General features: G+C 51.6%; 4 protein-coding genes across 4 annotated transcripts; 2 read left to right on the top strand and 2 right to left on the bottom strand.

The window, feature by feature from the left end:
- Nucleotides 1-691: 691 nt before the first annotated feature.
- On the top strand, nucleotides 692-2408 carry LOC112956049 (putative UDP-GlcNAc:betaGal beta-1,3-N-acetylglucosaminyltransferase LOC100288842). The gene is made up of 2 exons (XM_026049541.1): nucleotides 692-697; nucleotides 1302-2408. Exons 1-2 carry the CDS (start codon nucleotides 692-694, stop codon nucleotides 2406-2408), a joined length of 1113 nt encoding a protein of 370 aa, XP_025905326.1.
- A 1368-nt stretch (nucleotides 2409-3776) lies between these two features.
- On the bottom strand, nucleotides 3777-10576 carry PSMD5 (proteasome 26S subunit, non-ATPase 5). Its single transcript, XM_026049313.1, has 10 exons — nucleotides 10389-10576; nucleotides 10098-10242; nucleotides 9408-9521; nucleotides 8954-9082; nucleotides 8220-8329; nucleotides 7667-7809; nucleotides 7254-7445; nucleotides 6662-6771; nucleotides 5918-6058; nucleotides 3777-5474 (listed from the first exon to the last, which is right to left on the bottom strand). The coding sequence occupies exons 1-10, from the start codon at nucleotides 10574-10576 to the stop codon at nucleotides 5217-5219; spliced, it is 1530 nt and encodes a 509-aa protein (XP_025905098.1). The 3' UTR covers nucleotides 3777-5216.
- A 2173-nt stretch (nucleotides 10577-12749) lies between these two features.
- On the top strand, nucleotides 12750-18445 carry CUTA (cutA divalent cation tolerance homolog). The gene is made up of 5 exons (XM_026049341.1): nucleotides 12750-13166; nucleotides 16450-16509; nucleotides 17394-17439; nucleotides 17765-17814; nucleotides 18328-18445. Exons 1-5 carry the CDS (start codon nucleotides 13021-13023, stop codon nucleotides 18428-18430), a joined length of 405 nt encoding a protein of 134 aa, XP_025905126.1. The 5' UTR covers nucleotides 12750-13020; the 3' UTR covers nucleotides 18431-18445.
- Nucleotides 18446-20790: 2345 nt separating this feature from the next.
- Nucleotides 20791-24310, bottom strand: PHF19 (PHD finger protein 19). Its single transcript, XM_026049540.1, has 14 exons — nucleotides 24203-24310; nucleotides 24008-24089; nucleotides 23755-23850; nucleotides 23588-23688; nucleotides 23286-23434; nucleotides 23096-23191; nucleotides 22887-22955; nucleotides 22441-22561; nucleotides 22030-22097; nucleotides 21772-21942; nucleotides 21567-21654; nucleotides 21400-21485; nucleotides 21208-21302; nucleotides 20791-21140 (listed from the first exon to the last, which is right to left on the bottom strand). Exons 1-14 carry the CDS (start codon nucleotides 24308-24310, stop codon nucleotides 20791-20793), a joined length of 1680 nt encoding a protein of 559 aa, XP_025905325.1.
- Between the last annotated feature and the right edge of the window lie 438 nt (nucleotides 24311-24748).

The following is a 24748-nucleotide window of genomic DNA, read 5'->3' as shown; positions in this document are numbered from 1 at the left end:
CCAGGGCTGTTCTGCACGGGACTCCCAACGAGTCTCTGCTCCAGCATTATTCCCACACAGACCATTTGCCAAAAATACCCGTCCCGGATTACAGGCACAAAGGATAACGCCCAAAATTCTCTAAGGGCTGGGACAATGTGCGCGGTGCCAGAGGTTTCTGAGGTTGCACGTGCTGCCTGGCAGCCCTCGGCCACCCCCGGAGCCTCCTCATGGTGAGCACCTGCCCATCGCAGCACCCTCACACCAGGCAAATGCCCAAGCTCCAGCATGGAAAAGGCAGGGAGCACAGGCCAAGGCCCTGCACCYGAGAGCCAAGAGGGAAAGGGCAGAGCATGAGAAAACCCAGCGACAAGGGGCACRCATAATAATTTCCCCTTCTCAACAGTGGAATGAGCTTGACGGTTATCACTACTGCTGCTTTGCACCAGTGGGTCTCCAAGGCCCCCAGCACAAGGCCCGTCTGAGCAGCAGCAGCAGGGAAAGGACAGCTTTGCTGGTGTGTTTGACGCGGCTGCAATTTGATCATCCCCAGGGATCGCCTTTCCTCCCCACAGGTAGGTGAGGGRACAGGCAGGGTGTAACTCAAGCCTGCAGCCCCAGACACACACATCACATCCTCGGCTCCAGGCAGGAAAATCTGCTTCCAACCTGAACATCCTCCCACCGGCTGCTCCCCACGTTCCCTATCACCATGCAGGTAAGTGCTTTGCCCCGTTAATGCATCAGAGCAGGGAATGGGACTATGCAAAGAACAGGAGACCAAGCCAGAGGCTGCCCTTCCAAGCCCCGTTTCTGGAGGGACTGAGCGCTGCAGTGAGCGCTCCCAAATCAAGGGTGCAGGAGGACAGTCCCCATGCAGASACTTCAGTTCCGAATGACCTACTCCACTATTGCATGGCACTGGCTTTCCCCTTTACTTCCTAGCCTGTCACGTTCCCYGAAACAAAAATCATCAGAAATTCACTTAATGGGTAGTTAAATCCTCTACAGGTTAGTACAGGTCCTCTGACAAGTCAGTTGAACAGCAACAGGTTAAAAGACATCGAAAAGTTGTTTGAATCCTCAGCCTTTCCACATAGGAATGCATGGTATCGTATTGGRATGTCATCATCTGGGGATCTCACACATATTGTGATCTCTAGCTTTCTAGAATGAAAAASTGGTTGCTCAAAGCCCTCCCTTGATACAGAGACCATGACCTAGAAGTAGAGACTGTCTTGCCTTGATGCGTTTTAAGCTGAGTGGAAACCTTTCTAGTGCAGTAACAAGAGAACTCAAGGTCCTTCACTTCTCTTCCACAGCTGACGTTCTGCAGGCTCCGGACCCATCAGTGGTGCTTCATTCTATTTAATGTCTTGCTTTTCCATGCACTGCTTTTTGGTGCAGATCTACTGGAGGAATACTTCCTACGGTCATTACCTCTTTCTTACACTGACGCAAAGGTTTTTGAAATCAGAGAGAGGGCTAGGAAATTAGATATAGATCTGCTAAAGGCCAATCTCTCTGCATCTTACAGCACTAGCAGCATGGGGGCGTGCTCAGATCAAGAGGTATTTTTGCTAGTTCTTGTCTGCAGTAGCCCAGAAAACGGGACAAGGCGCAACGTGATCAGGCAGACATGGGGCAACGTGACTGACGCCGGAGGTTATCCTGTCCTTACCTTGTTTGCTTTAGGAAAGCCAGCTTCAGTAATCACCCAGCTGGAGATCGATAAAGAGGCTCAAAAGCACAGAGACATTATTGAAGGGAGCTTCATCGACTCGCCCGCGACTCAGACGCAGAAGGTTGTGATGAGCATGGAGTGGACAGTCACTTTCTGTCCCCACGCGAGGTACATTCTTAAAACCGATGAAGAAGTGTTCGTGAGCATCCCGAGCTTGGTTGGGTACTTGCTWAGCTTAGCGCAGCTAGAGGACGTTTACATGGGGAGAGTCATTCGTCACGCAGCACCTGTCAGGGACCCTGCCAGCCCTGGCTTCGTTCCCCTCGGTCAATACGCGGAGGAGTTTTACCCGGATTACTGCAGCGGGGCGGCTTTCGTCGTCTCCCAGGACGTCGCTCGCAAGGTCTACGTGRCTGCCAGGGAAGCGCCGGCTTCAGTGCCCCCGGATATCTTTGTAGGAATCTGTGCAAAAAAAGCTGGCATCGCTCCTATTCACAGCTCTCGGTTTTCTGGGGAAAAGCACATCAGATACAACCGGTGCTGCTATAAATTCATTTTCACCTCTTCCAACATGAAAGAGGATGAGCTATTTAAAGACTGGAGGGAAATAAGTGATGGAAATGATTGCTCGTTACTGGAAACTTATTATGGATTGGTGTCCTGCAAAGTTTTGACCTACTTTGACAAGTTCAAACAGTTTGACATGGATGCAATAAAAAACGAGGCTCTTCATTTTGCTGATTAAAATTTGAGCAAATGAGGCCATCTTTAATTTTACTGAGCAAACACAGTAGAAGAGCTGGTAAGAGCCCTGCATCTTCTCTCACAGTTACCTCTCTTTCCTTTAAAAGCAAAGGGATTCTCCCTACTCTAACCCCTTTCACAGATTAGTTTCTGATAGCAAAAGAACCAGATGTACTCAAGCTATATTAAATATGTTCAACTGCATGCAGAGAAGTAAAGAGTATTCAAAGAAAGTTGGTCTGTAYCCAGTGTTTTCCAGCCATTTAAGTGCTACTGGCTTATGCCAGAGCTACTTCTGCATTTTTGATCCAATTTGCCTAACTGAACCCATCACCTACTTCCACAGCATCTTGTGAGAGGAATTTTTTAATCCTTGGTGAAAAAAAGTTACCTCTTCACAGCCTATCTAGCAAGACTAGAAAACAGTGTAGAAGAGGACACCGCAGTGCCACGGGAATGCGCATAATCAGCCTGCAGAGATTTTGGGAAAGTCCATYTGACCTGTGAGACTGCAGAGAAAAAAGGTGAGCTGGACAACATTAAAGTAGTGATAGAGATACATGGCAAGAGGCACACGTACCTGTCACAGTCCTGCTCTGAATCAGATGCTCAGATGTGTGCTCCAGGAAATCCATGCTTTGAGAACACCAAGTGATGCAGTTTGCTAGCCAGTCAAGCAGTGAAGTCTGTTTTAAAACCAAGCTCTCTTCCTCAAATCCCATTCTCCATCTTTCAGCTGTTTTTCCTCATCTCTGCCTGTCAACCTTAGGCAGGGGAAGAAGCATCTTCTTTGGATACGAGATACACCAGTACCAACATGTAAACTAGGCAGCTCTATAGAGGAGGGGTAGGGAACTATGCAAATAGTAACGGATAGGAGTCATCAATAAATGCATGATTAAGCTTTGAACTCAAAAGAAGAACTAGGCAGGTATAAAAAGAGCCCTTGTTTGGCATCATATTCTGAAATATTTTAATCAGGCAAATGTACCATGCAAAGCAGATGTTTAAGTCTTGGCACACAGAATAACTTTTATAAGCAACAGCTGAAAACACACGAAGAGACTCATAAATTGCAAAAGAGGTTTATRGTGATTTTTTACAGAAATTTTCACACAGGGCTCCTACAGAGCTACCAGCATACAGCACCACTTAAAATAGCAAAGCTGAACAGTCCCAAACAAGTGCAAAATTATCACCTCTTCATTCTTCCCCCTTGTTGCTAAATACTTCTGTATTTTTCTGGATGCAGGATTGATGAAGCTGCTGGTACTCCGTTTACCAACGAGACACTTGGTACTGCCTTTCTCACTAGCAGCTGTTTACTAAGCACAKCGAGGATGAAAGTGTGAGCACTAGTAAAATTTCAGATGACAGATTTTTGTATGTACCAGTAAGAAGGCAATCGAACAGGGCAGCTCACCCACATTCAGAAAGCTCATTGCACATTAACAGCCCTTCCCCACCCACTCAGYTTCTCTGAGCCCCCTTCCATTCCTCAACCGGATATTTTTGGCAGAAAAAAACATCACCTTCATTGCAACCCCAAGCTACTACAAGCAAGAAAAGAGTTACTACAGTCTAGATAATCCCCAGTCACTTGGCAGAGTGAGGACAAAGGCAARTACTTTCAACAGAAGCATGTCTGACCTAACTCAAGGTCATCGTGTGTTATTTCTGTAACCCTGTGTTTTATTGTTTCCTCCAGCTTGACCTCTTTTTGTCTTACATTCTCAATAAGAAGTTTTTGGTATGAAGTACATCATGGTCCTTGCTTACAGATTATCACTTAAGGCTCAGCTAGCCTTACATCCCACCCCTATGTTAGCTGATCATCCCCAGAAGGAGGTACAAAGCCTCATGARGTACTACATTTGTTTCCTCCTCAACTACATTTAAGCCTTTAAACATGAAAGGTTTTTGCTCTTACCCTGTTAATTACAAATCAGGCAACTAAAACTGTGTTTAAATAACACAAAACTAAAAAGTTTCTGATAAAAAATAGTGTAAACAGTTTAAAATTTGGTTCTGAATTAGACTTACAGCACTACAGCTGATGTTCCCCTTGAGCAAGTAGGCCTAACTGCCATATAAAGTAGCAGCTAGCAAGAGAAACAAAGCTCCCAGTTTGGTTTTATACATTAGGAGTCGGCAGTTTTTGTTCAAAAGGGCTAAAAGTTTCCTATTCTCAGCATAAAATGTAAACAATATACAGGATTATTTTATTCAAAGCAAGACTTACAACTAGCAAACTGATAACAAAAGAGAGTCCAGTTTGTTCTTCATGGGAGCACAAACCCTTTAGATGGTTACTAGTTCATTTTTAACARCTACATTTCTGATGGAACATGACTGACTAAACAGAGTATTTTCCATGCAGGTGCCACCTTAGGCAGATACAAGGACAAAAAAGAAGCAATGGCAGCATCTGAGGCAATGAACCTCAAGGTGTTTTTGGTGTTGCTTTTAATTGAAGTATAATCTACTTAAAAACATGATAGGAACTCCAAGCCCAAGAACAGTTTGRCTAAACACTGATAGTTTCTGCACAGTATCACAGAACCTGCAGCTGACACAGTACTTGCCTTGGCTRCTTGTCTCAGGATAGTGCACAAAGAATCTGTGCCATGATACTGAAGCAACACTGCACCCCATAAGTTACAATTTGCACTCGTGACGCTTCAAATTGGGTCAAACACTTCAAGATTCTTTGAAGAGGCAATCTAAAAATGACTCCAGTGAACAAGAAGCTTAACAGCTATTTCAGTAACATAGTTTGCAAGAACTGAGACAGGCGACTGTTGTGACACTACTCCGCTCCTTCCACAGCTGTAGTAGAAACTGCCTTAACATAGTAAGGGCCTTCATGCAAGTAAGCCCTAAGCCTCAAGTAATACTGATTTCCAAAGATTTCTGCAATTGTTTTAGAGTTTACAAGGGCCTTGACCAGTTCGTATTTGGCATCCTTTGAAGCTTTATCAGGTTCCACAGATCTGTCTACAATATATTCCACAAAGCCAGGACTATTAAGCATCAACTTCTGGGCCCACRGTTGGTTTGCAATAGCCTAAATGTGAAAGAAAAACAAAAACWCGTTTTAAAAAACAAAAGTTAGTAACACAGGAAACAGACATCATAACCAAGGAATCAAAATGGAAGAGGGATACTCGTGTTATGCAATAGCAACAGCTAGCACCTGTCCAAGCACAGTGCTGATCACGGGAAATCGAGATTTCAATGCTTCTATATTACATTATAAATGAACTACTAAAGCAGCATATCAAAGTAGTCTCTTAAAAATCCAGGTTGAGAACTGTCCCCTCTTCCCCTCTCCAATTTTACAAGAAAATAAACACTATGTTCCTGACCCATAAGTCAAATTATTCAATCAGCAAGTGCAACTGGGGCACAGAACCTTATTTCAAGCAGAAGCTTGAGACACTGTCCTAATCTCAGACAGTCAGTGGCAACAGAATCCACCACATTGTCTTTAAAAAAGAAGAAACTTACAGTAAACACTCTTAAAGCCCCACAGTGGAGATCAGGAAAGGGCTGAGTACTGATACTCCTGAAGAGCTCCAATGGTTGGCTAGACAAGGATGCAAACCACGATTCAGTCATTCTCAAGAGGTCTTCCGTCTGCTGATCTGGCTACACAAACAAGAGAAGTGCACAGAAATAAAAGAATTCAGTTAGGAATATGACTAGTTCAAGTTTTGAGCATCTGTTCAATGTTTATGGGAGTSTAACTTCCTCAAGCCACCAACAGATTAAACTAAAATGTTTTAAATTTTCAACTTATTTTCATGAATAAGTGGCTTTCTGTATTTCATTAAGCTTGAAGGACAGAACTAATCTGCTTTGGTGGACTACTGTGGAGTTCAGTCTTACAAAATAAGTAGAACTGGCTCAAAACTACACTATCAGAACTAGGTCACTAAAATCAAAACAGTTTACCCCAATCTCTTTTAGAGCACAATATTACACCATTTACTCTGCTTCTCTTGACAATGTTATCTTGATTTCAAGGTTTAGAAACAAACTGTGACCATGTGGCTTTTTACAAGAACACTCAAATGTTTAGAACCTTCAGAAAAATAAATAAATAAAAAGCAAGGAATTTCAAAAGAGTAGAGTTAATTTGGGATACCTAGGAAAAGGCACTTAACTGAAATACTTCAAGACACCTTTATGCCATTATTTAGACGCAAGAATAATTTTGTTCTCAGGTTGAAAAAAACAACACAGACTTACAGGCAAGTAAAGAAGAGAGGAAATGGCATCCAAACATCGAAGTCTTAATTCTGTTGGGGCATTTTTTGCTTGATGTCCTATTTTGTTTAGGAGATTCTGAAACCTACTTCCTTTGAAAATAAAAACAAAGTGCTTTCATTTAGTTTGGACAGATTCCTACAGCAGTAGAAAACTTAGTGACATTATGCTAAATGAGCTAATAAAAGGCAGTTTCTTAACGTGGTTTAATTTATGTCACAGATTACATGATCWTGTAATGACACTTCTGTTATTTTCTCTGCCCTGGTGGGGAGAAGGCTATATTAGTAGGACTACAGGAATCTAAAATTACAGTATCACTGAGAATAGACATGATGCAGCTCACTGGAGAAATAATCAAGTAATGCCTCAATATCAAAATTCTAGTTTCACAACAATATTTCACACTGCCATTCCTGACAAGACAATATAACAGCCAGCAGCTACTCATACAACCATGAGTATGGGAACTAGGAGAAATATATCCTTTACAATTCTTTTTCCTAATATATCATATAAGATCAATCTCATTATGACCTACAGGGAGTATTAATAAAAAGAAATTGATACGAACTAGTTTTCTGCAAAACCTGTTTGCCTTCCACATTCGATCCCAGGATTCCTAGTGTGTCCACAGCGACTCCGATCATGGTGGGATCGTGACTTTCTGCCATTTCAAAGACTTTCTCCACAAATACAGGGTACCGTTCGCAGATCTGCTGGGGGCTGTCCACCACAGCCARATTCCCAAAAAACTTAACGAATCCTGACAAGACAAAAGCAAATATCATGCATTTTCTACTACATAGCGAAAAGGTTAAGTCACTTATTAGACTGTCCCTAAGCTTTTTTGTATATGCCTGGAACACGACGAGTTCTAAATATGCAAAAACTTCCAAGCTTTCAAACCTGAGGCTTAACAGTCCTCTCAATTTAACACATAACAAGTACTAAATAACACAGGAAACAAGAAATGCCTAATTTCACCTGGTAGATAGAAGCCAGAGAAAGGATCAGACTCTGCACCGATGATAATGTTGGAAATTTTGTCAATAACTCCTTGTTGAGCAAGATACTGGCGTCCATGGGCAGTATAAGCCAGTGAGGTTACCATCTCTATACATGTGGCTCTGCAACAAACAAGCATCACATTTGTCCTATTCAGACACATTTCTAGAGTACCTAGACACTAAGAAAAATAGTTTTGCTAATCTTGAAATACAAAATAAACTCATGCATCTGTCCAACATTCCTCCAATTGACTACCTTTAAGAAACAAAGTGCTGATATTGCAGTCTAGCATCATAACTATTGTAGCATACCAAGRAGAGCTTCATTTTCATTCTCAATTTTAAGTAAATAGTATTTTGCATGAAAAAAAATCTAGAAAGAGAAGGGCGTGGGGATGTAGGTGGTTTCCCTTAGAATTCTTTTCAGGGAAAAGACACACAAGAGTTCAATAGAAGGTAATTGAGAGCAAGGAATTGTGTTTTAACAATGTAGGTTATCACATCRGCAAACTCGCTTACTACAAACATACCTGACTAGCACGTCGTCTCCAGTCAACTCTCCAATTAATTCTGATATTAATCCACTGTTTGCACAGTAATTCAGTGAGTCAGCTGACACTGAAGAGATCTCTACAACTAGCTATATAAAAGTCCAGGGAGAAGAAAGAAGTGGTTTGTTAAAAATCATGTTAACACTTCAGTCATATCATATACATGCAARTTAAGTCTATAAAAGTAGGATTTATTGCTTCACAACACATCTAAATATTTGCTAGACTTGCAGCAAATGCTTCTCACTTTAATAAAATAATCACTACTATTTCTATTAAGGTCCAAAGCATCTAAATTATGTTTTTTCCTTTACCATACACACATCATTGTTTCCCCTCCCTCCCAAACTTTCAGTAGGACTTCATATCCCCAGGTAACAAGACTCTAGGAACTTTGGTTTTACTCTCAGAGGGAAAAAAGACATTCTACTATATCTTAAACGTAACTGTGTAGCCTTTACAATACCCCAATCACACTGTAAAAGAGGTAATAAACTGTTTGAGTTCTTCAAGCTTTTGTACCATAAGAGAGAAAGAAAAATAAGATATTAGTTGAGCAGCAACATGACTCTAATCTTCTTGTTCTCTTTTCATCTTGACATAAAAAAAGTCTGCACAGCAGTTAGAAACGCAGGTTCTGACTCCGAACTGCAGTCTAAAAAGTGTTAACAGCCTGGAACCCAAGCACTCACTAACATTTATCCAGTTCTTACCTCATACACTCTATACCGCACAATATCATTTGTTGCCATAACATTCCTTAAGTCACCCAACAAGCTGCTCGCAAACAGAGCCTCCAAGCCCTCCTGCGTCTGCGCGACTCGAGACAGAGATTTGATGGCCTGTAAACAAAAGCAAGGTGCTCATCGTAAGACAAAGAACTCAAGCTAGAGTTAAACCACTCTTTACTAACATATTAATTTGTGATTTTAAGCTACTACTTTAAGCTACATAATTGACACCAGTCTTTCAACCTACACAAACTCTTCTGCTGAGAGAGAGAGGGAGAGAGAGAGAGAGAGAGAGAGAGAGAGAGAGAGAGAGAGAGAGAGAGAGAGAGAGAGAGAGAGAAATCTTCTCTCAAGAGAAACTACTTATCCAGTACCCACCATATACTTTTTCCTATGTTGATTAGTTTGTTAACGAGAAAGAGAAAGGAATGCTTACCTCTTTAGCCACAGCTATCTTCTCTCCACCAATGCAATAGATAACTTGCCGTAATAGTTCAGGACTGTTGATAATTTCTCTAATAGCATCTGAATTTTCAACAATCCTCCCAATCTAAGAACATGATTAATACACTGTTAGTTTAGTAACATTCCTTTATATCCCATTGAAGTGAGAAACAGTCTTTAAAATAAAGGCTTTAAACATAAGACTTTAGCTCTACCTGTCAGTCACTACATCAAGTGCCAAGCTGCATCTTCTCAATGCAAGAAATATCAAGTTACTACAAACAGTCTAGTGCTCTACATTACTCAAAGTATCCCATACAACAAAATCTGTTGCTGTGTTTAATTCCTGTAGCACCTGCTGCCAGCGCTGGCTGGGAAGACTTTGCCCAGAAATGGTGAGAGTCCCCATTACACAGAAGACTTGTTTGCAGGTCACCTCTGGCAAGATACAGTTTTACACAGGATACTTAACAGCCACATATACCCATGTATCATACAAGAGGCATGCAAAGTAGAAGCCCATACAAGCATCACCCGCACAATTTACATTTCGCATGATGCTTTTCTCTTAGTTTAGCACCAAAACAAAACGAAGAGAGAGACAAACAAGAAAGCCAAGCACCCAAAGAGGACCCAGCAGGAGATGAGAGCAGCCGCGGCCGAGCTGGCGGAGAGGCCCTACCTGCGAGACGGCCAGGATTTTCACGGAGTCCTCGGGGTGCAGCAGGCCCTTGTGCAGCTCCTCGCGCAGGTGCCGGACGAGGCGCGGCGGCTCCAGGGCCGGCAGCAGCCGCTCCAGCACGGCCACGCAGGCCGACACCTGCTCCCTGCGAGGCACGGCGAGCCCTGAGGAAGGGGGAGCCTGCCGAGCCCCCCGGCCGCGCCCGCCCCGCTCTGAGGGACCGASAGGGGCGATTTGCGGCGGCAGCAGAGAGCAAGGAGGGGAAAGCACGAGAGGCGGCGCCGCACTCACCGGTCCCCGGCGCTGAGGAGGCCGAAGAGGGCGGCGAGGTGCGCGTGGCGCAGGCGGGGGCGCAGGGCGGCGGGCGGCGCGGCCTGCACGGCGAGGCGCAGGGCGCGCAGCTCCTCGGGCGGCGCCCCGGGCCGGCAGGCGCGCTCCAGCGCGGCCGCCAGCGCCGCCTCGCCCGCCGCCGCCGCCATCTTGCCGCCCCCCCGCCCCGCCGCACCGTAACCACGGGGCTCCTCCCGCCTCCGCGCCGCCGCCAACAAAATGGCGGGCGGGACACGCCCTGCCTCGCTTGGAGCTGCTCTGATTGGACGGGCCGCGCGGGGGAGGCGGGCCCCGCGGCCACGCCCCCCTCCTGGCGGAGCGGGTGGGCGTTTCCCTAAGCCGCCCGTTTCCTCGGGAAAATAAAAGTGGATTTGGGGGCGGATCGGCCCCCGCGGTCACCCCCGCGCGGCCGGCCCCCTGCCCGCCGTAATTTCAGGCCCCGGGAATGCCCCGTGCGTGGGGAATGATCCTTCCCGCTGCGGGGACCCTTCCCGCTGCTGAGCGAGACGCGGCGCCGGGGCTGCCTGATAAAATCAGGGAAAACTGGGATTTGGGGAGGGAACGGTCGAGGTCGGGGGGTGGGTGGCGCTCGCCCCGCGTCCCAAGCTCCCTACTTGTTTCCCGGAGCAGCAGGACACTTGTTTCCCGGCAGATGGGGGGAAGATGCTGGGGAAAGACCCGCGGTGGTACCGGGGTTATCGATCCGGATTGGCAGCGGGGAGGAGCTGCAGTGGTATCGGGGTTATCAGTCCGGATTTGCAGCGGAGAGGAGCTGTGGTGGTACCGAGATTATCGATCCGAATTTTCAGCGGGGAGGAGCTGCGGTGCTACCGGGATTATCAATCCGGATTTGCAGCGGGAAGGAGCTGTGGGTACCGGGATTATCAATCCGGATTTGCAGCGGGCTGTCCCAGGCTCCGGCACCTGCCTCTCCCGGCCGTGCAGGGCGGGCAGGGGCGGGACGGGCCGCGATGCCGGCGAGGAAGAGGAGGAGGAGGAGGAGCAGCGAGCGCGGGCCCGGGCGGCGCGGGCCGGCGGGGCGCGGTGCCGTGAGCGCGGAGCGGCCGGAGCGGCACCATGAGCGCGCCGCCGCCGCCCCGGCTTTGCCCGCCGTGCTCCGCTCGGAGCCGCGGGGTTCGCCCTCGCTTCTGCACCCCCCGGCAAATACAGTTACCCTGGGAACAAAACCCCCATAATCTTCTTCCCTTTTTTCTTTTTCTTTCTTTTTTCTTTTCTTTTTTTTTTTTTTTTTTTTCCTGAAAAACAAATGCAAAAGGTGGGTCACTTTTATTAGCCTTCACTTACTTACCCCCCATGTTCATGGGGCTTTGCCTCGTCATATGTGCGCACATTTTCCAGGAAGCTTAACTGCCATGGCAAACAGGGTGAGTTTTTTTATTACTAATCGTACTATTATTTGTCCTGAGCAGGAAACGTTATTACATTCTAATCTGGAAAGGCAGGTGCACCAGGCTAGCCCTGTTTATAGGTATCTGGGTAACTTCTGTGATTTGTTGCATAATATTTGYTAAACGGCTTAGTCAGGGAAAAAAGGACACCAGAGAAGCTCTGCAAATTGCTGTGAGAAGCCTTGTGACAACGAGGAGCATTTCCTCAAATGGGCCGAAAAGGAAGGAAGGAGACAACCTATATAAAACATCCGTCATTTTCCCAACAGAAGCGTTGCTGTGTTTGTGGTAGGAACTCTTTTAGAGCCTCTTGTGGAGTTCCAAAAGCCCAGGCTGACACGCATTAGGGAATAAATATTTAAAGTGGCTGTATTTATGGCATGTTCTGCAACGGGAACCCGAGGGCTTGCCAGGAACCGGGGCCTGCTGTGCAACAGAACCGACTTGTTGCTGTGCGGGGACAGCGCGCGGTTGTTTTCTGCCCTACACACTCGGGCTTTGTCCATGACGATTTCTGTGTCCAAACAATCACTTAGTAGCTTGGCTTTACTMTTCATAATGGACATTTAGGAGTAAACAAGACCCAAGCTTGCATTTAAGGCTTATCCTTCCTTACCTGCTATGCACTGTTTGTACCTCAGCCTGGACGGACTGTCAAATATTTTTCAGTAGGAGAGAATAATCATCCTGGTTCATCAGGGCTGCATTATAGCAGATCAAGGTCCTTTTTTTCTCCTTATTTTTTTCTGATAAAAATGCAACTGTGGGGGCAAAAAGCAATATATAGATCCATGAAGCTTTTTATTGCCTCTTTTATAATGGAGGCAACTACTGACTTATCTCCTTGTTCTCCGTTCAGAAAACCAGTTGTGGCTGCTGGGGCTTTGCAGTGAGGTCTGTGCGCTCCATTAATTTGTAGTATGACCTCCTGCAAGCTGGTAGAGGCTCTAAAACTGCCCCTTTCCTGCCCTAAGCATTTGCCATGTGTTAAACTGGCTCCATTTCAGAAGAACAAATCCCGCTGTGAGCTTGTTTCTGCTTCAATTACAACTAGCATTACTGTGATGTCAAAAAAGAAAGAAGAATGGAGTCTTCTCTTGAGTCATAAATAAAGCAAATACTTATTTTTACAAAACGCAACATTTCCCCTAACATCAGCGCGCGTATATTTTGCGTTTCAGGCGATGGCTCTGTCATTTCTGATGTACCCAGTGCTGAGAAGTTTGGCTCTTCAAGTGCACTCAGCTGTCACTGGCAGCTACATCTCTGGGACCCACTCTGTCGCCTTCATCAATTGTATCAACGAGCAAATTGCCAAGGATATTGCAAGGTACAGTGGCGCTTCCACTGCTTGTCTGCACAAGTTGTTCCAAAGCCGCTTTTCATGGAATAAACAAAGCCCTTCCTTGCTGCTGTTTTCCTTGCTGCTATTAGAGCAGTTGCCTTTCTCTCATGGCTCATTGCACTTCTGTCCAAACGAGGCTCCTTTGCTCTTAGGATCTGTCTTTCTCTGTCACAATCCACACACCAAGAGCTGCCTTCCGCCGCTGACTCCAAGGTCAGTGCCATGGCACACATCTAGCCAGCTCTCATTCATTCCACTGCCTTCTGTTTTCAAGTCCTGTTTTAGTTATGGCCCTAAGTCTCAGGACCCTCAGGTGGGTTAAGGCCCTTCTCTGCTCTCTCTGATCTGCCATCATCGCTGTTCCTGGATCAACACTGAAAAATTCCGGGAGAAGTGTTTATGGAGAGGCGGGAAGCATGGTGGCACTCTCATAAAAGCAGCAAAGACAAAAGTGGTCCACCAGAAACCAAACCAGGCTGTCGTTAGACACCACCTGGAAGCTTGCACGCAGCTCACCACACATGCCCCAGGGAATGAGAGTTTTGCCTTTATTTATTTTTAGTCTATGAGGAGCTTTGCATGCTGTTTTGCAAGCTATTTTTTTCCACAGATCCCTTGGTCCCTGCCTCAATAGGTGGTTTGTTCAAAGCACTGGAACAGTGTGGACTGAGGAGATGTTTATGGAGGACCATTAAGCTTCCTGCAGCTCCTCCTGTGAGCTGTTCCCCTTGCTGTCGCTGTTTGCCAAAAACTCTCCCTGTCTTCTGCAATAGCAGAGCCTTCCCAAATACCCATCCAGGAACTGAAAGGTGATTTGTGTCATCTTAAATACTGCAACTGTAATAAGAAATTTTAGTTGAAAAACATCTACACCCCTTGACATCTTCTGAAAAAGAAGAAATAACTGTACATTGTTGCTGAAAAGGTCGTTCTGTTCCTGAAAGTGCTTCATCTTAACAGCTTTGCAGGTCTTTTCCTCTGTTTGCTTCTCTCTGTGATAATTAAACAGATCACTCCCTGCACCCCTTGCCATTGCTGGGATGTGTGTCCCTTGGTTGCATTTTACCGATGGGCTAGTTAATSTTGGTTCGGAAATCTGGATGAGTGAACAAGGGTTGCAGCAGCTGACACGGGGCMTCTACATTTATTTTCCTTCCCACCTTTTTCCTAGTGCTCTCATGTTTATTCTGCGTGCTGCTCAGTGGAGCAGTCGCTCCCAAGGCTCAGGCCGCAGGGAATCTCTCTGTGAGCTAAAGGAGCTCAGGCTGTTTGGAAGCTGATTAGCTGCAGGTAAAAACTTGCTCATTTCTGCCAGTTCTAACCCAATTTATCTGGAGTACTATTAGTCTAAAATCCTCAGGAGAAACCTCGAGTCCACAGAAATATAGTTTCTCCCCTGTGTTTGCTATGAGCAGTTGAGCCTTTTGGGTTGGGCACTGTGACCATTCGCATCTCACAAGACTTAGTTTAACACCTGAACAGTCCTCAAGCCTCTGGCTGTGCCTTATATTTGCGCATATATTTTTCTATTTCTCTACTTATTAATATTTCATGTTTCAATTCAGAGGCTATTTTTTAGTGATGCATGAACAAAGAAACACCCATTAAATGCCCAGCCCAAAGATATCATGTATAATGCAGATGTTTTCCACCGACCGTGTTTATTTTCTTGCCATGTTTCCAGTTCCCATGGTGGCTGGCTCTTTGTCACGGCTCCCAAGGACAGAGTTCAAGGTATCAGTTAGGATCTCAGTTTATTAGGTCAGGGCCAAAGCAACTGGAAGGTACTCGCCCAAACCTAAAAGGCTCCTGTGCTGCAGGAGGGCTTGCGAGCTGCACACAGCAACAGCAAAGTGATCTGTGCCACGTGTTTTACGTGATAAACGCAGCGGGGATATCTGCATTCCTGCTGCTGCAGTTTGCTGCTATAAAGATTAACTCCAGATGCTTTATGAGCATTAAGTGACTAGCGCTGGCTACGCACGATCCGAGCAAACTGTCCCGGCGCCTCCTTGGAAAGTCATCTTCTGAGGGGCGCGTTCCGCGAGCCATTGGCCGAGATAAGGACAAACTGCCTCCTTGGTGAGCTTAAACATTAAACCCGGGCCTGAGAGCGAGCGGGTCCGTGCAGAGGCTGTGCCGTGTCCCTTCCCCGGGGCGTTTCTGGGTGCTGTGTGGGTTAGGAGGGCTCTGCTGCGAGTTTAACCCTCCCGGCCGCTTTCTTACGTGCTGCTGGTGCCCGTTGTGCTCATCTGCAGTCACATCGCGGGCAGTGACCAAGTCTGCTGTGCTTTTACAGTTCCTAGCTTTGTCTTGYTGAAAAGTAAGAGATTCTTGCAGCTTGTTTTATAATTACTTCCAGTCTGCATAATAACTTGGATATAAGGATGGTAGATATTTAACTTCCTTGGAGACATAAGGATTCGGCRGACAGTTTGGATTGGAGTGGTAGCTAACTGAATACAAATATCAGAACAGATTTATTTCTTCAGCCTACTAAGGATTAATCTTAGCAGGCGGTTGCACTGAGCCTTTCAGCAGCTAATAACCTGCTGCCCTGCTGCAGTTCAAGGTCATCCTCTTTGACCAAGGCGTGATGGCTGCAGGTTGAGTCTTGGCTCTGTCAGAGCACTCAGTGCTCAGCAGCGCCCGGAGGGGCTGGGGTTAAAGAGGAACAAGGGCGAGGTTGCTAGAGCACTGTCTCTAAAAGCACCCTTAGTGCCTGCCAGAGAGGCTGTTGCCTCTGCCAGCAGTGCCCAGGCCTCCCTGTGGTCAGAAAACACAACATTTCACCTAGTTCTTCTCAAAACCCTCCCTGAAATTGCTTCAGTCYTCTTTCCTCAGTTAAATATCACTTCTGCTGGCAGAGGCCAGCAGCTCTGCAGTAACGAATGAGTCCCCAAGCAAAGGAGGAAGCCTGAGGGTCAGAATTTATTCGAGTTTCAGATTTCTAAGATGTTTTCTGTAGGAAAACCTTAATGCTGTTATTTTAACAAGCTCCATGTATAGTTTGCTTTGTGAGGAAGAGTGTCGGTTTGACAGTGTAAATACAGCTGAGACACGGACCCCTTGGTGCTCATCCCAGCCCCGGTTCCTGATTACTCAGCAGCTCCACAACTGCCCCATCCACAGGGATGAAGCGGGGGCTGCAGGGACCCCCGCGGGTCCCYGTTGGCAGGGACCGATCCCTGCAGTCGGAGGCAGCCGGGGCTACGTCCCCGGGCACCGAGCGGGCGGCAGCCACTAATTCACCCTCTGTTTCATGCAGGGCCATCATGGATAAGAAGCTGGCTGCCTGCGTGAACATCCTGCCCAAGACGTCCACGCTGTGAGTTGTGCGGAACGTCCCTGGGAAGCAGGGACGAGGGGCAGGGCCTCTGCAGGGCTCTGCTCGACCTTGGGGACAGCAGAGATGATCCTCGCCCTCGCGAAGTGCCCTAAGCTCATTACAGGAGGGCAGATGCTCTATCTGCCAGTCAGGACCATTTGTTTATCAATTCCTTAGATACAGAGATCTAGTGAAGCGCAGAGTGACTTATAACCCTGGGGATAAGGCAACTGTTTTTAGAGGATTTGAACAGAAGCTCAAATAGGGACCCGAAAAGGCTTTTGCAATATTAAAGAGCACTGTCTGCCGGGTATCTTTGGCCATCCACGCAAAGGGACTGGATTTAGTTTAGGGGGAAGGAAGTTCGAAAACAGCTCTTAAAATTACCCAGAAATGTTTGAGCAGCCCTCGCRGAACAGGAACCCCCCTCGCTCGCACCTAGCAGCGCTCCTGGCCTGGCCTTGCAGGGAGAACGGAGCGCCCCGGCTCCCTGCATTGCAGCGCCCTCGCCCAGCCGAGGCTGCAGGAACAGGGCTCCCACTCCCGCATCCCCTGCACGCCAGCACATGGATGCAATCGCCACGGCTTCCTGACAAAGATGAGCCAGACACGACCTTCTGACACCCTCAGGAAGTAAATCTCCATTGCAGGGAAAGGGAGAAATAAAAATGTGGTGTTAGGTGCAGCCTCCCACCCTTGCCGAGCTGCTGTCCCTGCAGGTGCCCAGCCTTGGTCCCGTCATTCCCTGCAGGTCCCTCACGCCTGGCATGGCCAAGCAGGCTCTGCTCTGTAATGTATACTGATGTTAGGTAAAATGTTGAATATTGTAGTTATATTTGCTGCTATTCTTTCTTTTTTTATTATTATTTTCTTTTTAAATCTAGGTATTTTTGGAAGGGTGAAATAGAAGAATCCACAGAGATATTGCTAGTAAGTGTGCAGCACAGCATTTCACCCCACCTCTGTGGTCAGTGTGGGAGAGCCCTGGAGCCCAAGGCCCTGGGGATGTGACATGGGCCAGCTGGAGATCGGGGCTGGTGCCCAGGGCCCCTCCGCAGCCACCCGCAGGAGCCGCTGCCCTGTCCCGAGGGAGCCGCCAGGCACCAGCGCTGACGTGACAGACGGGTGGGATTGTGCATGCAGGATTGCTCCTTGCCTTGCTCCTGCTTCGTTTCTCCTCTCTCTCTCTCTTTTTCTTTCTTTCTTTTTTTTTTTTTTTTTTTTTTAATATTATTATTATTTTTGCTTTCTCCAGCTAGTGAAAACAAGGACATCGAAGATAAGTGAATTGTCCAGCTACGTCAGGTGAGGTTCTTGCTCGGGTTTCCTCTCATGTTGCTATCTCATGCTCGGGCAGGTGTGAATGAGGCTTCTTGATCACGATGCCTACCCATAGGGTTTTTAAGTGCACCAGTAAGGCAAAAAAACAGCTTTAGCTCAAGACAGGTTGGAATGAATATCAGCTACTGGGCTTCTCAGCTTAAATGAGCTCTTGGTGTTATGAAGGAGGAAGGATTCTTCTGTTATAATTCTATGGGTTTTTCCCTAACTGCCTCCTGGCAGGATCTCCTGCATCTTCCCAAGCACTGAGGGTTGAGCACAGGCAGTTTTGGGCCGCAGGCTCCTGGCAATCGGCTGCTTGCTCTAGTAAGCCCCAAACTCCAAGGAAAATCCTCACGTGGCAGCAAGATGATGCGAGTGCTTTGAAGGCAGCGGGAGCTTGGGGCAAGGCTGATACGCACGGCTGGGAGCGGCGGCCTTGGTCCTTTCCGCAGGGACCGATCGGTGACACTTACTGCGCATCTGCTTCCACCTCAGATCCATCCATCCCTTTGAAATTCCTGAAATCATCAGCCTGCCCATTGACCAGGGAAACCCGCTCTACTTCAAGTGGCTGGAAGAAAGCATGGCAAGGGAATGAGAYGCTCGGAAGGACTTGGCTTTCGGGGAGGCCGCAGGAGTCCTGCCGTGCCGCGCACGTCCCTGCCTGCGCGGGCAGGACACGCGCAAGGAGGCACCATCCAGCCCCACGGGTTGGTGGCGGCAAAGACACTTGGGGCTGGCAGTTCCACTGGGACTTGAAGCCCCTCTGCCCGTTGCGGCACCCTGTGGACACGCGGGAGCAGGGAGYGCGGCGGCCGGAGCGCCGGCGCCCACCGAGCTTGTTGCAGCGCCGCRGGCTGTGCGGGCGCCCGGCCGGGACCTGGCGGCTCCGCGCTGATCCGGCGCCCCTGGCGAGCGGGAGCTGTGGGTTGGCGACGTCCCCGCGTYGCCCGGCCGCACCGCACCGCTCGCTTTCCACCCAGGCCACCCGGGCCTTGCAAAACGGTGCCCGCGCTAATAGTGTAACTTGTGAAATGACGTTGAGTTATTTATGGGGTGGGCAAGCTAATAAACAGGACCTTTTCCTACCTGTGCCGCCCCTGGAGTTGTCACAGCCGCGAGCACCGTCACAGACCTTCGTGCACGGAGGCAGCCTCAGCACTGCTGCCCTCAGCCCGCAGGCAGGTTCAGGGGCAAATTTGGGGGTGGGAAGGGCAGAATCCTGCGTTTCTACCAGCAACGTTGCTCCCAGAGGGCAGCAAAATCATCAGAGCTAAATGGGGAGCAGCAGGATCCCAGGTGGGAGCAGCGAGCACACACAGCGAGCGCAGCAGCTTCATCACACCCGAAACGCAGCTTTATTTATCCCCGGCCGGGGCTGCCTTGTGCCAYGTGAGGTTTAAAATTAAATGGGTGGGGAGCAAGAGGGAATTTTTTTCAGTGTGGTTGTTCTCCATTTAGCGCTGACTAAAATAGAGCATTTGAGGGCACAAGGACAGGAACACTTCTTTGGAAAAGGCAGCAGCCTCGGCACGTGGGAAGCCTGTTCTCCCGGCTTGGAAAGAGCCGTTCTGGAAAGAATGGAGCCATTCCCATGTCAAGAGCCCTTGACACGACCTGCCTGCAAGGTCCCCACCGCAACTGGCAGCAGAGCAGATCCTGCCCGCTGCAAACGGAGCAGATCCCGGCTCCGGCTCCAGCCCCTCGCTCACACTCAGCACTGCACTATTTACCTGGCTGCTAGAAAGAGCTGGTGCTGTTAAAAAAAAAAAAAAAAAAAGACTTTTTAATTGTATGTCAGACATACTAATTACAACTTGGATATAACAAAAGTCGGTTATTACAAGCAGCAATTTGAAATTATCTTTAGAAGGTGCACAGGATCTTTATAATATCTTATCAGGAGTAATGCAAAATATATTCTGGAACAAAAATATYTTTCAAGGCTGCCCGTCCAGCCCCAGGGCAGCGCGGGGCTGTGCGGGGCCGGTGACGTCCCCATGCCCTGCGGCAGCAACCGAGGGCTCTGTAGGCACTGGTGAAAGGCTGAAACTGGAAGGGGCCCTTGGGAGACACAGCAAAGCAGAGGGACGTGCAAAATCCGTGCAACCGTCCCGCTCACAGCGGGATGCCCYGGCAGCGGCTTCGCCTGCGCTCGGGGACGGGCCCCAACACTGAGGATGGGGAACCCCGCCGAGCAGCCGGGCCATTCGGCACAGGGGCAATAAAGGGTGAAGGAACGGTCGGTCCCTGTGCTGCGTCACCCCCGCGGCCCGTGTGCGGCCCCGCTCCTCACCACCCTGTTTGGGGCTCCGCTCTGCTGCACCGCAGAAAATTGCATTCCGTTTTTCAATAAAACACGTTTTCCAAACTGTCCCCAGCTGCCAGAAAGCCGGTCCGTGAAACCCTCCAGCGACAGCGGGCAGGAGGAGGCAGGAGAGCGGCACCGCGCGGGGCGCCCGGCCACAGACGAGGAGGACGATATTAAATATATATATATATCTTAAAAGAAAATAATCTAATGTGTGATGCTATTAGAGTTTGCAAACAGTCTGCGCTTCGCTTGTTAAGGTGTTCTGCTCCACCCTGCCTTGCACCCGGGCACCAYGTCCATCGGCACAGGAGCCGCAGGAGCCGGCGCTCCCTGTTCGGCCTCCGGGATGCAGCCTCCGGGAGGCTCGAGGAGCGAAGCCCCCGTGCCCAGCGCCGGGCACAGCCCCGGGCAGCTCCGCGGGGAGAAGGCAGTGAGGTGACGCTGGCTGGATGCCAGGACAGGAACACTCGTTAAAAAAAGAAATGCAAGAGAATAGTCAAAACTAAAAGCCTGCGAGGTTCAAGGCGGCACCAGGAGTGCGGCTGGGTGCTGCCTCGGGCTGCGTCCAGCGCAGGTGCTCCTTCCTCCTGCTCCGGCTGCTGCTCTTCGTGCCAAGGCTGGCGGTGGCGCGGGCAGCCACGAGCTCAGAAGGGGGTTGTTCCCTCCCACTCCACCAGGTACTGCACCCTGCCCTCGGGCGTCACGCGCCGCGCCAGCACCTGGTACTTCTCGCCGCACACGAGCCGCCCGGCCGCCCCGAAGTAGCTGCTGATGGACGACTTGAGGTGGGAGAGCGAGGAGTCGTCCTCGCTGATGCTCTCGAACGTGTGACTGTCGATGCCGCCGTCGGGGCCGCCCGCAGCCGCCTCGCCGCCCTCGGCGGGGGTCCCGGCGGGCGGGCGCCCCCCGTGCTGGCCGCCCGCCCGCCTGGCGCTCGCCGGCGCGTGTCCCGGCACCGGCAGCTTCCGCTTGCGGCTGCCCACGGTCCTGCGGCGCACGACACGGGGCTGGTGACGGGCACGGCAGCCGGCGCCGCCCGGTCCCCCGCCGCCCTCCCTACCTGGACTCGTAGGAGAGGCTGGTGGAGGCCGAGCCCGAGGTGCTGCCCGCGTCCGTGGAGTCCACGTCTGACAGGAAGGTCTGTCCCGAGCTGGCGCTGCCAAGGACACAACAGGTCAAGCCCARGGGTGCGTCCAGCTCCATGTCCCCGTATTTTCCTGCCCTTTGCACCCCAGCTGCGCCATGAGCGTTACCTTCTCAAGCTCTGGATCTCGTCAAGCGTGAAGTCGAAGATGCTGGCGAGGTGGTGGTTCGTGCTCCAGGCGGACGTGAAGTCGCTCTGCGCCACAAGACACAGGCTGCASCATGGAGCCGCCGGGCACCGCYGGGCACCGGCCGCCGGGGCAGCGCAGGGACTCACGCTGGGAATGGCGTCTTCCAGCAGGAACTTGGCCCGTCTCCTCCGCGCCGCTCGCTGCTTCTGCTGCTGCAGCTCGCGGGGCCGCTGCCTGCGGGCGCACGGGGTGCTGAAGGGACGAGCTGCCCGGCAAGCAATGCCCACGGCACAGACAGGAGCGCCGGCACCCCGGGGGTGGAGSGAAGAGGGGGCCCCTTTGGCCACTGACCCGCTTGTATGGATGTATTTGCCCTTCCCTCTTTTCTTCAGCTCGCAGGAGCGGCTCTCGGCCGGGCCCGGCGCCCGCTCCGGCAGCACCTTGGTGGGGGGGTTCGGCGGGACGCGGATGCGCAGGCGGAAGATGCATTTCTTCTTCTTGATCTCCTTCCCGCACAAAAACCTGAGCGGCGGCAGCGAGAGGAGAGCGTCCCTGCGCCGCCCAGCTCCCCGTCCCACGGCRGCGCCGGCCCCGTCCGGCCCCACTCACCTGCTCTTGTAGCTGTTGAGGGCGTTGAGGAGGTGGGCGCCGCGCTCGGGCGGCGGGGTGCCCGTGAGCTGCACAGACACCGAGAGCGCCCGCGCTGTTCAGCGGCCCGACGCAGGGGGGACCCCCAGCACCGCCTTCCCGCTCCCGACGCCGGCCATAAAGCCGGGAAAATAAAGCACGGGAAAAGCCGGGAAAGCGGCGCTGGAGACGCCGGCTGCTCGTGCTCCCTGCAAGCACCGACCGCGCTGCTCGGCGGGAAGCGCCCCCGCACGGTGCCGCCACCGCTGCAAAAATCACCAGCTCTAACAGCAGGGCAAAGGACACATCCGTGTGACAGGGTGCCTGGAGCACCCGGCGGGATTTCTCTGTGGGACCCCCGGCCGCAGCACCCCCGCCTTGCCCTGCATTTACCTTTCCGAGCTGCAAAGGGTCCCAGTGGTGGTTGACAAAGGCCAGGATTTCCTCGAAGTCGAAGTACTTCTTCTTGCTCTGCACGCCCAGGTTGTAGAGGGCCAGGTGCACGACGTCGACCCTGTGGCAGCACACGGAGCCGCGGGTCAGCCTCCCTCCTGCTGCCAGGAGGAGGCCGGGATGCGACCGCCGCGACAGCCGGGACGCGCGCACAGAATCCCTGTCCTGAGAAGCAGGTGCCCCCAGACACATCTCAAACAGAAAGTGTTGGGAACAGCGAGTTTTGGGTTTGCAAYGCCCATTTCACAGTTACCTTCCAGCCAACATGTACCTGGGCTCCGGGGCAGCACGGCAGCTTTGGAGCTTAGAAAGAAACAGCAGCCGAGGCCAGGGGCAGCCACGGGCCGAGCACGGGCACCCACTGTCACCCCGGGGCCCCTTCTTACCACCGCAGCGGCAGCCGCTTGATGTACTCGGGTCCCTGGTTGCACACGGAGCAGAAGAACACGTAGAACCTGGGAAGGGGCAGGGATGAGGAGCAGGCGGGAAGGGCGATGGGACGGGGCGGCTGCGGGGATGCCCAAACCGAGCCCCGTGTGCGTGACCACCCCGCTCCGGGACACCCGCGGGCACATTCGAGCTGGGAGGCACGCACCGGTCCCCAAACATCATGGGCTCGCTGAGGCACTGGGTGCAGGCTTCGTGGAACCACTGCTGGCAGCGGTAGCACTGCAGCATCTTCAGGTACCACCTGGGAGGAAGAGGAGGAGGAGGAGGAGGTGGTGGAGGCCGGGCCGAGCGTGCCGAGGGGCAGTGAACGGGGCCTGCAGAGCGTGGGGCCGTACTCGCCGGGGCCGCCGCAGTAGCAGTAGCACTGCTGCTGGTTGGTGCGGTGCGGCGAGTCCCACTCGAGCAGCTGCGGGTCGTAGGACAGCACCATCTTGACGGCCTGCAGCGTCCTGGCGATGGCTCCCTTCTTCAGGGCACCCCCCTTCTGCAGGAGCCGAGTAGGGGGGTCAGCAGGGCCCCGTCCCACACTGCCCACTCTTCCCATGAGGAGTGGGAGACCCCCCAGGCACCCCGCTCCCAAGATCGTCCCTCTTGTGGGAACACCCAAAGCGTCGCCCCGTCCCAGCCAGTTGCTCACCCGCACGGCCAGGGCGAAGATGCAGCGGCGGCAGAACCACGGCGTCCCCAGCGGGCCCTGGCTGCTGCCGGCCACGGGCACGTGGCACTGCTGGTGGTAGCCTGGGAGAGGGGCCGCGTGAGCAGCCCCGGGCGCGCTGGGCCGCACGCCCGCCGGYTCCTGCTCACCTAGCCCGCACTTGCCGCAGATGAGGATGTCGTTGGCCGGCGCTGACGTCTTCCCCAGGCAGATGCTGCACTTGGGCTCCTCGCCGGGGACGCCGGCTGCGGGCAAAGGGAGACATGGTGTCAGAGCCGTGCGCGGTGCAGCCTGCAGGTTCCCAGCCTCCAGGATTCCAAGCACCATCCCCTGGCTCCCACCACCGGCACGAAGCCTCCAGGCCAGAGGCGAGGGGGACCCGCGGGATGCAGCAGCGCTCACCATGCTGGATGTCCTTCCAGAGCACCCAGTACTTGGAGTTGTCCTCGAAGGTCACCAGGCAGCTCTGCTTGGWGCTGCTCACCTGCGGGGACGCAGCGCTGCAGCCAGGGCGCCTCGGCATCCCGCACCCCGGGCACACACGAGGCCGGAGCGGCGCCCGCCGTGGGCTCCCAGCCGCTCCGCGCGCCGCTTTACCCGCTTGATCTTGCCCAGGTAGTAGAGGCCGTCGGTCCAGCGGCACAGCACGTACTGCCCCTCCGAGAGCCGCGRCGCCGCGTCGCGGCCGGCCCTGCGCACGGACATCACGCTGCCCACGCAGGGGCTCCGCTGCCCGCGCCCCACCGGCCTGGGCTGCCCTGCGGGGACGGGTGCGTGTCACCTGCACGTGCACACACCGATGGGCACAGGTGCGTGTCACCCATGCACACGCTGCCAGGGACAGGCACGTGTCACCCGCGCACACCCAGCCCGGGACCGCCAGGCTCGAGGGCTCCCCTTGCTGGGGCTCCCTGCGCTGTCACCAGCCCCGTCGCCGAGCGGAGCAGGAGGGACCCGAATGTCGCATCCCGCCCCGCAGCGCTGCGGCGGCCACCGCGGGCACCGGGGCCGGCACCGAGCCGGGGCCGAGCTCGGCACGCGGGGCGCGGGGCACCCGCGGGAGCGCGGAACGAAAAGGGGAGAAAAAGGGGAGGAAAAGGGAAGGAAAGGGGAAGGAAAAGGGGGAGGAAAAGGGGGAGGAAA

This window comes from Nothoprocta perdicaria, unplaced genomic scaffold (assembly GCF_003342845.1).
Source record: "Nothoprocta perdicaria isolate Ctin4 unplaced genomic scaffold, notPer1 scaffold_6, whole genome shotgun sequence".
NCBI classification, from domain to species: Eukaryota; Metazoa; Chordata; class Aves; order Tinamiformes; family Tinamidae; genus Nothoprocta; species Nothoprocta perdicaria.
The sequence above is the reverse complement of the archived record's forward strand: the minus strand, read 5'-3'. Positions and strand labels throughout refer to the sequence as shown.

Excerpts from the sequence above, each read along its gene's own strand:
- CUTA (XM_026049341.1), top strand. The coding sequence starts at position 13,021 with ATGGCTCTGTCATTTCTGATGTACCCAGTGCTGAGAAGTTTGGCTCTT. Across the intron at positions 13,167-16,449 it reads ATTGCCAAGGATATTGCAAG|GGCCATCATGGATAAGAAGC; the intron begins GTACAGTGGCGC and ends TGTTTCATGCAG. Across the intron at positions 17,440-17,764 it reads AATCCACAGAGATATTGCTA|CTAGTGAAAACAAGGACATC; the intron begins GTAAGTGTGCAG and ends TGCTTTCTCCAG.